We start from the raw sequence: 15798 nt of genomic DNA, 5'->3' as shown, positions 1-15798 counted from the left end.
GCTTGCGCGCCCAGAGGGCAAATCGAGAAGGGAGGCCTCTGATCAGGTGGGCCTCCTTGCCGCAATATGATAACAGTGCCGTACGCTTGCAAACATAGCGGGGTCGTCATGTACAAAGGGCACAGGTCTCGAACACGCGCTCAGAAGGAAATCGCTGTCAGCTGGGGGAGGAAGGTACAAAGGTGCTTTGCATATCTTGACATGCGAGTATATGTTTCGCGCGTGTGCGCGCGTTGTTATGCTGCGATTTCGTACCTCGCACTGGATTAAAGGCCGGAGGAGACGAACGTCTACATTTAAAGCAGGCGGTCTTTTTTATCTTCTGGTCCGTTGCTGTTGCCCACTGCATGATCCGCGAGAACAACGGCTCTTACAGAAATCGCACCGTTGTTGAGTGCCGACACGTTTCCCGTTTTCGAGGCACGTATCGATATCAAATAATTCGCGGGACGAGAACGCGGACAGCCGAATGGAGTTGCGAAGCAGCGCAGTCCTCTGCGGCCGCGCGGTGTAACTGTAACGACAAGCGAAACGGTGACAAACATTTAAAAGAAGCAGTTAAAATCTTGTGACTGTTAGAAGAGTATTTTAATGAAGCCGTACAGCACGCAGGGCACTAGGCACGTACTGGATATAAGCGCAGTCAGTAATAACACCAATGAATTGAATTGTAGCACTGCGAAACTATACGCATAACTCAAGCATCTAAAGAACTGAGAACTGTATACGCTGTTGTGAATAAATGACACATCACAAACTCAGTAGACTGACGTATCATCTACATCTACTACTTCTTCTACACTGCGGTCATTGACTGATCATGAGGGCCCGTAATCAATCAATCAATAAGTCTATATCCTATGTATGTATGTATGTATGTATGTATGTATGTATGTATGTATGTTATGTGGTGTATGTATGTATGTATGTATGTATGTATGTATGTATGTATTATGTATGTATGTATGTATGTATGTATGTATGTATGTATGTATGTATGTATGTATGTATGTAGAAGAACCAGCATATAGAGATGAAACTTGGACAAATGCAGACCTTGGGACCGGGGAGCTTTCTAGCGGTATCGCAATAGTGCGGCCCTTGGGGAACTTACGTACTCGCGGTAGCGGAACTCTTGTAGAAGCAAACCTCGATTTACCAAAACCAGCTTTTAAGCGCGTGCGCAGGAGAAAATGACGTGTTTATATATATATATATATATATAGTATATATATATATATATATATATATATATATATATATATATATATATGTGTGTGTGTGTGTGTGTGTGTGTGTGTGTGTGTGTGTGTGTGTGTGTGTGTGTGTGTGTGTGTGTGTGTGTGTGCAGGGTGTTTCAGCGAACACTTTCAAAAATCCTTAAAGGTGTGGCAGATAGCACAATTCTATTTCATGAGCTGGTCTACTCAAAGAGGCGGTCATTACTTGCACAATAAATTAAAATGCATAATGAAATAATTACCAAAAATTCACTAATTAAGTTTTTAACTTAATTATAAAATAGTTAATTTCTTAACAAAACGTCGCTTTATGCATTGAAACACAAAATTAACTGGAACGCCAATGCATTTCTCCGCAAAGTTCGGGAATTAATATCTCGAAACTGGTGTCATCCCGAGAATTCGTTTCAAGTGGATCCGCCTTGCGAACTCCACGGCTACAATTTGTAAATTGCAATATGGTCCATCAGGTAATTAGTTAAAAACTTAATTAGTGAATTTTTGTTGATTAATCGACTATTCATTTCAATTTCTTGTGCAAGTAATGTCCGCCTCTTCGAGTAGACCAGCTCATGAACTAGAATTGTGCTATCTGCCACAGGCAACCTTAAATAAGTTTTGAAAGTGTTCGCTGAAACACCCTGTATATATATATATATATATATATATATATATATATATATATATATATATATATAGTAACTGGATTTTTCAATGGGCCAAGCGTATTTAGAAAAAATCAGCAGCACAACTTCGCGGTTATCTTAGGTTTATTTACCCAACAGTTTCGGATCGGTGGACCGATACAGCCAGGCTGTTAGCCTCTAGTTGGTCGGGATCTTTCGGTCTGTGCTCACCCAGAAAAGAAATGGCAGCTGGAGGGCTTCGAGTTTGAGTTTCCGCGAAACAGAATTACGTTATGCGAACATGTGCACGCAGTGTAGCTTGCCCTTGATGCGTGCGCGCTGTGCCCGTTGCAGTCTGTCGCACAGCGTGTTCTGCGACCGTAATCGACATTGCGGCAAACACTGTCCAACAACAGTACTACAGTGGCCACTGTAACAGTACCGCCATTTAGCGGGGGCGGCCACTCGGACATACCTCAAACGGCAGCTGGAAAATGGTGTTGTCTTTCATTTTCCGCGTAACAGATATACAATTTCTGGTACATTCAAATTACAATCCGAAGCTATCATGTCTGCAGCTTGTGTGTAAGTCGTACTTTACGGATTTTCTGACGCAATTTACTTTTAAACATTCATTAGGCACTTGCGCTTGGCGGGGGGCATAGAAGAATGGGGATGTAAGCTGCACTTCCGCGCACGTGCGTGCGCGCGTGGCGTACGTAGCTTGTGGTGGTGGTGCTTGTGTAACGTCCGCACCAGCTTCGCTGTATATACATCCACGTTCACAGTTCACTGGGTGTAATCGAGGCGAATCCCTCTTTTCTTTTTTCTTTTTTTGTTTCTTGACTAAATATATTCTTATGCGCAAACGTGTTCAACTCACGTTTAAATTTCACGAGTTTCACGATCTCGGGCCTCACCGACTTCGTTAAATCGAAGTTTAACTGTATACCACGTAAGAAGCACGACGACCTACTTCTAAGACTTCTGGCTGTCCAAGACGATCCAGAACGATTAATCCCCATATAGCTTCACGAACGATAAAAAAAAAGAAGAAAAAAAATAGAAAGGGAGTAACGGGGCACTGACAGGAAATAAAAAGCAGGAAAAAACTACATCCGAATGCCTAAGGCACTAATGAAGTGCAGCCGCCTCTCGGTGCGAAGTTGCTACCTAAGCCCGTTAATGAGCACGTGAGACGCTGTGTTCCGCGAGGGGGGGGGGCATTTACCTCTCGCTCGTCATGTAACACGGAGTCTTGTAAAGGTCGGAAAACGAAGCCCTCAAACGTGGCTCCCGTGATAACTTCCGTTCATTCGCTGCTCGCCATTATTCGTGCAAGGTCGATCATTACGACCCCGAAGTACAGCCTCCTCTTCACTATGGCGTATATTCAAATGAGCGCGGCGTACGCAAGGAACACCTGCGTAATAACCCCCCCCCCCCCCCCCCCCCCCCATCGATATGCGAGCTCAGGTTAGACTGTTATAGAGATGACCAGAGAGAGAGAGAGAGAGAGAGCAAACCTTTATTCAGCTAAAACTGCAAATTGGTCGGCAGAGCAGAATCCCTCCGTCCAGGGCCTCTCTGTGATATATGTGGCATCCCGGGGTATGTGCAACGCCAAGATGCCACGGATAACAGGTGAAGAGAGCGGGTATGTTGAAACGAGGAATGTCCCGTGCGATGCTTTCCGATGTCACCGATAGAAAACGCGCGGTTATAACAACCTGAACTTTCGGACGCAAGAAAGTCGTCGAAGGTCACAAATGCAAGCAACGATAGCGCACGACGAAATAATTGATTTCATAAATATACATCAGCAGCGGCTCTAATATAGGATATATACATAAGGATCACTGCATCAGCACAGCTTCTATCGGAATCTTAAATAACGAATTTGGTTACATGAGTGGTGCGCGCCCGTGTTGGGTGATTTGCGTGATGTATCCTCGGGTTTTGCCGCGAATGTAAACTTTGCATGCGTGTAATTTTTTTACAGTAAAACTAGTTGATGTCCAGCGCCCGTTGTCATAATCGCAGTTTTTTTCTTTTTTTTTCTTATTTTTTTAAGCTCTGGCTCGTTGCACGAGGGTGGTTGAAAGTTGAAGCATTTTTAGCTGGGGGCTCCTACCTATCTAAATGCATGGGAAAGAAGAAATCGTTTTTCTCGGCAATCATTGCACAGAATTTGCTCAGATGTGTTACATTTAAAAGAAGCAGTTAAAATCTAGTGACTGTTAGAAGAGTATTTTAATGAAGCCGTCTATACCTTCATAAAAATATGCTGAAAATTCCAAAGATTCAGAAAACGAAACTATCAAGTTTACAGCTCTGAACTCGGCAAAGAAAAAGGATATTATAATTTTGTAAATTGAATCTAATAGGCGGTCAACATCGATGTATTATGCACCACTGTAAACTATAACATTATTATGTGAATAGGACCTTTGCAAAGCCTTTGTAAACGTTGTAACAAATTCGCGTAAGATAAAAACTAGTATATAAAATCTATGTACGGCACATCGCGAAAATACATGCATACGAAACGGCAGCAGGACAAAACGCTGAGCGCTGGAAAGTTCAGTGTATAGTGTCGTTCTGTCCTGTGCGGGCTTATCTTTCCGTAGAGCATGCCGGATAGCTCCCCAAGCAATAAGAAAAAAAAAAAAAGAAAAAAAAAAAAACTTCGCCATCGCACTAAAGGCCGTAGACCACTCCTGGCAGTGGCGCACCGACGAGGGAGGGGGGGGGGGGGAGGAGGGGGTTGTAACCCCCCATTTTGTTTAACCCCTTTTCTTTCCTTGCGCATTTGAGTACTGCAACTAAGATGTAAGACGCGCAATCGTCTGCACACTCGCAAAAAGCGCATTTTTTGACAATTTCCCGTGAAGAAATTGAAATTAGTGCTGTTTAGATGGTATTGGCAAACTGTCAACCCCCCCCCCAGGCAGAGATCCTGGGTGCGCTACTGACTCCTGGTCAGGGATTCCAGAAAGCAACCCAACTGCACACTGTACACATTTCTAGGTATATACACATTTATACATGCATTAATAGACCGAAAGCGCACAGTTGCGGGAAGCTGTACACCTGCGCATAAGGAACCGTGCACCTACACTTATGTGCAGGCCAATTGTTACTTTGAGAGGCACATGTCACATATTCCTGAGGTATATACTTGATCACATTTCCGAAGACAGCGTTAATTTAATGATAATTAAACCGGCCATAAAGCTTTAACAGCCGGTGTGATCGCCCAATCACTGTAAAGAAACTATCACAATGGAAACAGGCAGCGACAGAAAGAAGCGCCGTAGAGGACGAAACTAATCGTGCCAGCTGTTCTGACAAATAACGGAATGAAACGACCTCGTGCATTTACCGGTGTGTACGCAAACAGAAAGCTCAAGTTCATCAATGTCAGGCTTGCTCTACACGACCTCCACCACGCAAGCGGTTAACCGATCAACGTGCATATTAGTCTGACGAAATACTGGTTAAAAAAGATCATGGTTACGTACAAGCGCTGGATCTATCTAGAGAGAAGGGCGACACCGTAACGTACCATAAACCAATGCATACGAATTCCCATCGACCACGGTTAATCACCTCTTTTCCCATCACCACCCGCTTTTTTTCGTGGCCCATGCACGCGCGCAGCCTTCAGCTGAGCGTTCGAAGTCCGCAGAGGCAACCAATTTCGCGCTGCAAAACATTCCCGATGCGAAGAATTAAATTATCCTGGTGAATGCAGTGAAGTTGCTGGACGAGATGCCGAGCGCGAGAAAGCAGGCACGCATGCAACTTATTCGGACTAAATATAGCCGCTGCAGCGTTCCACAGGAATGCAGAACACTCTCCCAAAGCCCGCCGCTCAACTGAACGTCTGCTCGCCGGCTCGCATGCTTAATTGACGCAGCGTACGCTAGCGATATTTGGCGAGCCACCGCCGCCGAATGAAATCTGAGAAACTTCGACGCTGAACCCGTTTCGAAACTGAACGTTTATGTTACCAGTAAAGGTGAACAAACGCAAAAGGAGAGAAGAAATCGCAAAATGGCTAGCAGTTGTCTCTCTTTCGCACTGACGAACACTTCGCAGTTTGGGCAAACTCGCTTAAGCGTGCCGAAAATCTACGCACAGCAAAAGCATCCAACAGCTGTCGTCGAATGATACCCGGGCAAAGCACAATAAATCCATAACTTTCACAATACAAGCGGATCGAAGGAAAAGGAAGCGGAGGTGCTCCAAGGAGGTTCTACTTGCGGTGCTCAATGAAGAAAAGCGAAGACGACAGACACCCTTTTGACACCCCAGGCTACTATTTCCTTTAGACAAACATCAACCGCATTTGGTACGTTTTCAACTCGATCACATGCAAGACTCGCCGAACAATTACAAATCTAATATATGACGCTGACCTCGGTAACTATGCGGGTAAAGCACACCACCGTTAAAAAAGTCACGCAAGCACCGCGCACATGACGATATCGCGCTCTGCGTATCAAGTACTTCTTTAAATAAAGAAAAAAAAAAAATCACGATATCGCTGCGACGAAGTTAGGCCGTAGAGAATCTGCAGAAACACGCGAGTGGGCACCCAGAATGGAACCGTACACCCGAGGAGGCAAGAGCGCCGGCTGATTGCGCAACCGTAGCAGGTTTCCTATCGCGAGCCACCAAGAAGACAACGAGCGCTGGGCGCTCGATGCGTCAAGGTCGCCGCCGCCGCCTCGCGATGTATTCTAGTCGCGCGCACGGCGCGCAGCGCCGGTAACAAACTCTTGCGTTGTGTTTACGGATGAGCTTCCCGGCGCCTAGCGCAGCGTGCATAGAACGCGCAAGCGCCGGACTTCCACGAAACCGGGCGAGCAGTTCCACGGCCGGCCGACAGCGTCTTGCAATTTACAACCAGTCGCCGGCAGTACGGTACTTAGATGACTCCTTCCAAAGAATGGAATCTGGTCCTGCAGCGCGCCGGGCGAATATCCGCGATGCGCCTCCCGCAGCTTCCTTGTCGGCCAAGGCGCCAGTGATCACCCGACTACAGCAGTCAGCAAATGCGTGTTGTGCGTGCTTCAGCGTTTGTCAGCAACGGATGCACGGATGACAACACGTCTACTTCAAAAACAAAGCTCGAGAACCCTACGGGCACTGAAGCGGACTGCGGAAAATTGGATGCGGTGCATTTTGTACGCGGGCTAGCTGACAGAAGCCTGCGATTTTTAATTCATACTTGCGGCACGTCGTGTTCTTTACCGTCCAGTGCCCTTACATGCGCAACTGCGCTGAGACAGCTGTGAAACGCGTAATTCAGCGGCGCTTTCAAGAATTTAATTCGCTTTCTTGCACGGTATGCTTCAGACGTTCAATTAGGTTTTATTTATTTTTTCCCCCTTCTTCCGCATGAACATCCGGCGTTTAAGTACGTATCGTGCGGCGACACACCAAGGCAGCAAAATTAATCATATCACGGTGTTTAGGAAAAGACAAGCGCGGATAACGCGGCTTCAGCGTGCCGTGTTTCCCGTACCGAAACCAAGCGGTGGGATCAAGGTATGGCGCATCAAAATCGCCAAGAGAGCAACAAAATACCGCCTTCATTGAACGGCGCGCGGAGACCCAAGTGAGCCTGCCGCCTCTAGCCGCAGTCCCTAGCAGATGACAGCCGCTACCGGCGAGAGTGCGGGATGAAATAGCTTCTCTACTCACTTTAGATGTACGGAGAGAAACTCCTCCGGTGAGCTTCTTTGGTATCACCTTTGGAGGCGGCTCACAACACTCCCGTCGAGGACCCGGTTTCTATGCTAACGAGCGGCAGCTTCGAGAGGGGCAGACATGCCTCTGACGTCAGTGACGTCACTGACGACGAAACGAGGCAGCGAAGCGTTGCCATGGCGATCCGTCACAGTCTCTCATATTTTAGTGGTTAAGCGAATAAAATTAAGTAATATATAAACTAAATAAGTAATAATATCTTACGAGGTTTTAGTACGTAATGTTAATTGTTTGAGTAACCTAATTATTCTGCTTTTTGTGACCAGCAATCACGTCGAGTTGAGCAGATTCACGTGGCTGCCGATGGGCAACTCTGTAGTTTCATTGTCTAATGTTAGTAGTTGGTGCGCCGGCTTGTGAACTTTGTGGTGAGCTGTAACTTATACGCACTTGCTTCAGGATGAGTTATCAGCTATATAGAAACACAACACTGGGGAACACTCTACAAGAGAGTTTAGATGAATTAATACAGGTAAGTTATTTTGTTTTAGGCCGACCCTTACGCTCGTTGAACGACTGTGTTGAGAGGCGAAAGTTGGGGAAGAGCTGCATCGGCTATCAATTGTGGAGTTTCGCACAGCTAAATGACGTTTTCCGGACCGAGTAAAAACGTGTTCCACATATCTAGGCTTCTTGTTAGAGACCTGAAAAGTTCTTCAAGGAGCTGCGCTCGATAACGTTTCAAATGTGCTCGTCGCTTTGTTTCACCAACCTGATGCATTCGATTTTTTTTTGCAGTGTGGACAGATTACTCCACACCTCGCCTTGAAAGTCCTGCTACAGTTCGACAAAGCCATCAACAACGCCTTGGCAAATAGAGTCAAGACGAGATTAACATTCAAGGTAATGTGCGAGCAAAGCAGTAGTTCATGTGAGGAAAAAAAAAGAAAGTGTTGGAGAAGGAGTCTCGTTACCTATTTTGCCCGTATGACGTCACTTTCTCCAACGAAGTTTCTTGTTCTTTTTTCTCTCTGTGATCTCGTGGTGTAAATTTAGCTTTTACAGGAGATAGGTGAGAGCGACGCAGTGACTGAAATAGTGATGTGTACGCGCGGTCAAAGCACATATTCACTGATCACTACGGGAAACCGCAATAACTTTTGAATAATCCACCCCGCACATTGCGACGCGGCAGGTTGCACTCGCGGCAATGCCTTCAAAGATCAATGAATATTTATAATATGTCTTTAAATGTCATCGAGAGCTTCTCTGCCCGGCAACCATGCTTGCGTGGTTTTTGCATTATTATATGTACGATTGTGAGCTAGTGTGACATTTACGCTAAGCAAGAAAGAAAGCACACACACACAAAAAAAAATATTCGTTCTCCCAATGCAAATTGTGTGGGGACGTAAAGATAATACTTGTATTTTCAATACATTGCTTTGCTGGTGCTGTTTAATTATACCTTTAACGCTATGCATTTAATGGCAGCTTGCACAGAGAGCTATGATTGTGACAGCTGGGTACGTGTTAACAAAAAACAGCCTTTTCATACCATTGCCCAATGATACACTATTGTACTTAGTGGCACAACCATCCGGCCTCTGCGTGGATGCAGAGGAATAAAAGGAATAACCTGCATGAGCTTAGAATGTTCCTGGCTCCGAGGTTGAGCTGACATGTCACTCACCTGCTTCTGTCTTGGGTCCATCTTGGAATAAATGAAGCTGAGGTCATTTCACTGCTCACCTGCATATTACTATGATATTTTTTAAATCGAAGTTTTCTTTGGCTCTTTCCCCCACTTTGCGTGAACAGCTCCCTTGTCGAGTAAACTGGTATGATCTTGTAGACCATTTAATCACAATTAAGCCAATCCTGGACACAGTATAAACAAGGTGGTGACTTATTGGGTTGATCCTGATACCAGTGCTTGATACCGCAGCAGCGGCCTAGTGGTGGTTGAGCATCTGCATCGTATGCGAGAGATACTGCGTTCAAGTCTGGGTGCTGCCGAAACCCCACCACTTTTTCTAAGGGGCAGAGATGTCCCTGGTCTGGTGCTCAGCTGCTTATGGGTGTTCGCATCTCGAAAGGGAGTGGTCTCTGGGTGCCCCTTGTCCTTGTAAAACATCCACCGTGTTTGTGAATAGGCAACCAGCACTGCCGCCGGGTACCTACCAGTAAAATATGTACAAGCATACAACCACATGGTGCACGCACAGGGCTGTGACTTGGCCCGCTTTTTCAAGGATTCACACAACATTCTAAATCACCGAGTCCTGATAGCAGTTCATGGTATCACCTGCTAACTCTCCTGCATTTTCCACAATGTTTACAAATTCGGGCTCACTATGCAGTGTTACATCCGCCGCAGTGGCTTAAGTCAGCTAAGGTATTGCGCTGCTGAGCACGAGGCCGCTGGATCAAATCCAGGCCGCCGCGGCCGCATTTCGATGGAGGCGAAATGCAAAAACGCTCGTGTGCTTGCGTTGTAGTGCACGTTAAAGAACCCCAGGTGGTCAAAATTTATCAGGGAGCCCTCCACTACGGCGTGCCTCATAGTCGGAACTGTTTTTGGCATGTAAAACCCCAGGAAGAAGAGACTATGCAATGTTACGAATGTATCTTCAAGTTTTACTAAACATAAGTTCTGTATACAAAAAAGTTTTGCTTATTGATCTCTGACCATACGTTTGAAAATCTTGCTGATTGTGAAAGGGACACCGGAGGGGTACCTGCTTCAAGCAAACAGTTGCTGAAGCAGGCGAAATTGGCAAACCAAAGTCGCTAAAAACGTAACTGATATAAAAACTATGTTGCTTGTCAGTTTGTGCTGTTCCAAGTTTGCTGCTGTTTGTGTGCAGCATTTAAAAGGTAAATAGCGTTAAATAGCGCATACATATCCCACATCAGGTGTGTGCTCAGGGCAAACTAGAAAAACTTCACTTGGAATGTAGTCCGTAGCTTCTTGAAGTTGTGACATTGATTTGACCACGCGTGCGAATCATTATTTTAAGTCACTGCATTGCTGTCACCTATCTGCTCTAAAAGCAAAAATTCCTCCACGAGATCACAGAAGAACTCGGTTTGTAGCGAGACCACCATATTTTGGAAGCTGTGCACACACAGAAGATTGACCAGACTCTCAATCACCACTGGACAGTTTAGGATTTCTAATTTTAAGTCAAATGGCCGTTTTCAAAACTGCTCGTTTTAAAGGAGTGCTGACACAACAGTTTTTGTCCCACCTTTCTTGCTCTGTTATGTAGCTTTTGACTCCATAATTCATGGTACAAAGCCTCAATTCCTTGAAAACGCCGCAAATAATTATCGTATTTGCACAAATATAAAATTTTTTTCTTTTTTTCCCCGAGATTTCTGGCCTGAGAATGTGCCTCGCGTTATATTCGGATTTGCAACACAAATATAATGCTCTTTTTCGTTATTTTTTCTGCCACTTCATACTGCAAGGAGCTAAACCACAAAGTACCAGTGCACTTGCTACCGAGTACAGAGCCCTCCTGTGTATGCCACCTCTGTGCATCTCGCGCTCTTTTTTCCTCTGACTTAGCACACTCTTAAACCTGAAGTGCTGCCTGTTCTTGGTGCCATGGAGGACGATGCCGTTCTCGCTGACAGTGACAAAGACATCAGCAGTGATGATAACCAAATTGTGCATGCACTTGTCCTTTCACTTTATTTTGCCACGGCAGTTCACAGTAACAATGAACGAAGCGCCCTGCGGACATCCACATTTATACATTGTTTCCTGTTTTCCCAGGACCACTGCACGTTATAATCACAACATATTTTTTCACTTTTCTCAGCTGCCGAGAGTTTCCCTTCTCATTATGTTCATGCAAGTGCATTACAGCACCCTTTATACAACCCGCTCAATATGCACGTCACACGCAGTGCGGCTTTGGGCATAAGAAATGGGACAGTGTTGCTGGCAGCTGCCAAATTAGCCTGGCGTGTCAATTAGCTGCCAATTAATTAGCCCAACGAGGCAGCGGGACACGCTTTCCCCTTTTGTCCCGTCGAGTGCTGAATGCACCCAACTTTTGGCGACACGGCCATAGTGGGTGTGTACGCATCCGTGGTATCTGGTACCATGAAACCACCGCAACAGGTTTTAGGACATCTTGTGGGCCATACAACCGTGTCGAACGAGAAGATGACGTGATGGATTGCTTTTTTCACATCTGAAGCAGCAGTGCACTTGATGTGCGTCTCGAACTGGTCACATTAAAATATAACGATTATTTAATGCACCCTCAGAGAATTGAGGCTCCATAGTGTCATTACTGGTTTCATGGCTATCCAGTAAAGCTATAAAAATTAGACAAAAATGTTCTGTCACTACTTCTTTAAATACTAAGGAATGTGCTGTCATGTAAATGAAAGTATCTGGGCGTACATGTGCATTGTTTATTGCCACATGGTATGAGTGTATAAACATGGGAATTGGCTTGAGTGATTTAATGAATTAATTCTCAGTAAATATGGCGAATTCACTTCTCTGTGCTGTTTCTCTACATTTCTCTCTGTGAATTAATCGTCTTTTGACTTTTCATAGGGCAGCATGCTGAAATGCACTGGTTATTAAAAAACTAATATTAAACACCCAGAATAAATGTTTGCAAAATATTGCTTATTATAAATACTAAAAAAAATCTGAAGCTCATTTATGGCTAGTCCGTGTGTTTGTTTCGCGTGAGTGAATTTTCAATTGAGTGAGCAGTTTCTTGGTGCTTAGTTTATTCAAGTTGTTTAGTGAAATTTGTATACCTGGTGAGACTTCAGAAGTAACTGAAGGTGTGGGTTGATATGTAGACTGCAATCAACGAAAATAAAGTTTCCTGCGTCATCTGTTACTAGTATCGTAATCCATCATCGACACGAAATTTGGCTTACCTAGGTGTTGGTGAACGAAGGGGTTCATAGTGTTCCAAGTTTTGTGATCTTATGGAATTTATATGGTACTTTTCCGCCCCAGCGCTGAAATATGGCACATTTAATTTAGTATACTATCTACAGCACAGCTATGTGATTCTTTTTAATTGGAATTAGCTTGAAAAGTGGTGCTTTGGTACTTAGTCTGACCCTCCTTTCTCTTATCTTAATCGGACACTAAAGAGAAAAAATATTTCATGCTTATTAGTGAATTGTCCTTGTGCAATATAAAAATCAATCCTACCTTAAGAAAGAGGCTTGGCAAGCCATAACAAATGCAATAACGTAAGACGGGTAGAGAAGTCACCTTGAAGTTCCTGCACCAGCTTGACGTGGCATCATGGATTTTGACAGCATCTGCTCGGGCCTATGTAATTTTTTATTCGTAAATATAGACCACATTGTATTCTAAAAGAGCCAAAGACTGAATTTGGCCAATTTCAAGAACTTTCACTATGCTACATTGGCCCTATTACGAGAAAATACTTTGAAATCCGTGATGTTGCATTTGGGGGGGGGGGGGGGGGGTGAAATTTAAAGAATGACAGTTTGCCCTTCATTTTCTTTTCAACTCAACATCTTCCCATGAAATTAACAAAAACCGAGTTTTGAAAGGATATGTTATTAGCCTAACAAAGTGTTCCTATTTAGTGTCTCTTTTAGGTTACGAGTTAATAGTGCAAGCATACGGGTGTGCAAGTGCAAATCATAAATATCTGCAAACATTATTTCATTTACTGCTGTTCGATGCAGTGTTTTTTTACACCTACATTATGGGTTTGTTGCCATAATACTACATTTTTATCTTCCTTTCAGGCTGGACACTTAAGCACCTACCGATTCTGTGATAATGTCTGGACGTTCGTCTTGAAGGATGTTGAGTTCAGGGAGGTCCAGGAGCTTGTCAAAGCTGACAAAGTGAAGATAGTTGCCTGCGATGGAAAAAGTATGAAACTAGTTCTTGCAATTTATTCCGCGGCTTACTTTCACTGCTGTGAAATAAGAGGGTCAGTCTGTTTTAAATATCCTTATACGCAGCGGAGGCTGTGCTTACATGCGGAAGTTTCGAGAAAGTAATGCTTATACTTTATTGCGAAGACCCTACTATAAATCTTTGTCCTGACAGCATAAAGCCTGTGCTGAGTGATTGGTTTATGACCAGGGAGTCGTACTATGCAGGCATAAAAAGCCTTTCTATGGTTGAGTACGAGTTCAAATTTGTGCATGTGCTAAATATTGGTCAATAGCTTTGGAGTCATAGTGTACTTTTTGAAAGAGAATGTCATTCAATGGTTTATTCTTTATTCCCTTTTCTCGGGTGAATGGTGCATGCATTAAAAGCATTATATGGCACCGCTTTTTTATAGTAGGCGTTTGAGCCATCCCTAAATAAAAATGTGTTCATCAGTGTTATTATGCAATCTTAAGTCGTATTGTTATTATCTTTAATTTATTTTTATACGCGCACATATATATATATCAGTGAAGCAAGAAATCACAGGAGCCGGCACAGAAATAGTTTTTAAAAAATAGAAGCACGTAGGAAATACATAACAAGACTTTACTGACGTTTCGGCCGGACACACACATATATGTGTATATATATATGTGTGTGTGTGTGTGTGTGTGTGTGTGTGTGTGTGTGTGTGTGTGTGTGTGTGTGTGTGTGTGTGTGTGTGTGTGTGTGTGTGTGTGTGTGTGTGTGTGTAATTTTTTTTGTGAGTTTGAACAGGAAAATACAATGTCGCTATTTGCATTCAGTTGAGTGCAGTCTGCACAGTAATGAACTTGACTATTTCAACCAAACTTAATCTTTGCACCTGACACAAAGTTGTCTGACTTGTGCAAATGCTGGGAGCAGTCATAGTGACCTAGAGGAGAAAGTTAGCTCGGTGGTGTAGTCAAAGACTTGCGCAAGTAACTTGTTGCAGTTGCTGTAAGTAAAAAATGTTAGCTCCCCCCCCCCCCTTTTTTTTTCCAGTAAAATCTAGTATGTCACATGACCCACACAGTACTGAGCCATGCTTAGCCTTCTGTGAAAAAGACAAAGGTGGCTGCATTTAATTTTGGAAAAATATGTGTGCAGAAAGTGTAGTTAGTATATTAATTCTTTAATGCTGCCAGTCATGCTGTTCACTTCTCCGAAGCAAAAATGTCTCCCTTTGTCAAAGAAAAACACAAAGCTATATGCTACCATGAAAGGATATGTGTGACTCAGTGCATCAAAAGATGAGCTTCTCTTACGGCTAGGCTTAAGTGATAATGAGAAGCACACCTGAAGTTCTGACCAATTTGTTGCTGTTTTGAAAATGCTCAAATAGTAACCATAATTTTGCAGATAGTCAGTTACCATGAAGTGAAACTTCGGCAATTTACATTTCAGTGCTTTTAGACTTGAAAACAGCCAGTTGCACCATATCATTGTTTCATTTTAGTTTTCTAAGCAAATATTGAAAGTAACTAGTAGCATAGCTTTCTTAGTTACTACCAGAAAAGGTGAGCATTATGATTGCAAAGAAGTGGGATTAAGATTGATGCGTTAGATATTGCTAGAATAATAGAAACAGCTCTAACAGCTCATCTTCATGGCTATTTACTGCGAAAGGTTTCCCAAACAAATTGTTTGCATACATTGGTTAAATTTCTTGTTCTCTATTTCTGCTAAGGGAACAGAAGGTGGCAATGTCTACAAGAGCAGAAAGGATCTGGTACAAACAATTATGGCACAATTATGGTTCTGGCAACACTTTTAATCAGTCTTGTGCATAGTGCCTCATTATGGCATGCCAGATTATAATATGAAGAAAAGTTGTTATTCCTCTGCCAGTGTTATAACTTATGAAGTGTATGCCTTTCGTCTTTTGCAGATCAAAACCAGACATAGCTAGGTGACAGCGGGCTTCCTGGTGAAGGCAGCCGACAATCCTCTCAGCTTTTCGTGTGCACATTGCGGCCTGTGTATTCATCTTTGGACATCACCATTTTGTCAGCTTCTCCCTGCTTATGTAGATTGCTTGCCTGTATAAACACATACTGAACATTGCCCAGTGTGCTGCGGTCTTTTGTCAACACTATGCTGTGGTGTTCTAGTTATAAAACAGGCTGTTTCTAACAAGACATGGCTAATGCCAAATATATGTGTATAGAGTGGAACCCTGTTAATACGTTTTCTATCGGACCATGGAAAAGGATCATAAGATTTGAGAAAATGTAGCATCCGATAACGCTTGCGGCAGCACTACTGATGA

The 15798-nt window shown here is 43.7% G+C and overlaps 2 protein-coding genes across 2 annotated transcripts in view; one reads left to right on the top strand and one right to left on the bottom strand.

The window, feature by feature from the left end:
* Window positions 1–7709, bottom strand: part of LOC119455665 (ubiquitin carboxyl-terminal hydrolase 2) — a 239593-nt gene extending 231884 nt beyond the window's left edge. The window contains exon 1 of the mRNA XM_037717081.2: window positions 7583–7709. The gene's annotated coding sequence lies outside the window, so the exon portion shown is untranslated. The remainder of the gene's footprint in view (window positions 1–7582) is intronic.
* A 238-nt stretch (window positions 7710–7947) lies between these two features.
* On the top strand, window positions 7948–15593 carry LOC119455664 (transcription initiation factor IIA subunit 2). Its single transcript, XM_037717080.2, has 4 exons — window positions 7948–8120; window positions 8387–8491; window positions 13367–13496; window positions 15418–15593. Exons 1-4 carry the CDS (start codon window positions 8049–8051, stop codon window positions 15432–15434), a joined length of 324 nt encoding a protein of 107 aa, XP_037573008.1. The 5' UTR covers window positions 7948–8048; the 3' UTR covers window positions 15435–15593.
* The last annotated feature ends 205 nt before the right edge of the window (window positions 15594–15798 follow it).

This window comes from Dermacentor silvarum, chromosome 6, assembly GCF_013339745.2.
Source record: "Dermacentor silvarum isolate Dsil-2018 chromosome 6, BIME_Dsil_1.4, whole genome shotgun sequence".
Taxonomy (NCBI): domain Eukaryota; kingdom Metazoa; phylum Arthropoda; class Arachnida; order Ixodida; family Ixodidae; genus Dermacentor; species Dermacentor silvarum.
This window is presented reverse-complemented; position numbering and strand designations above follow the sequence as displayed.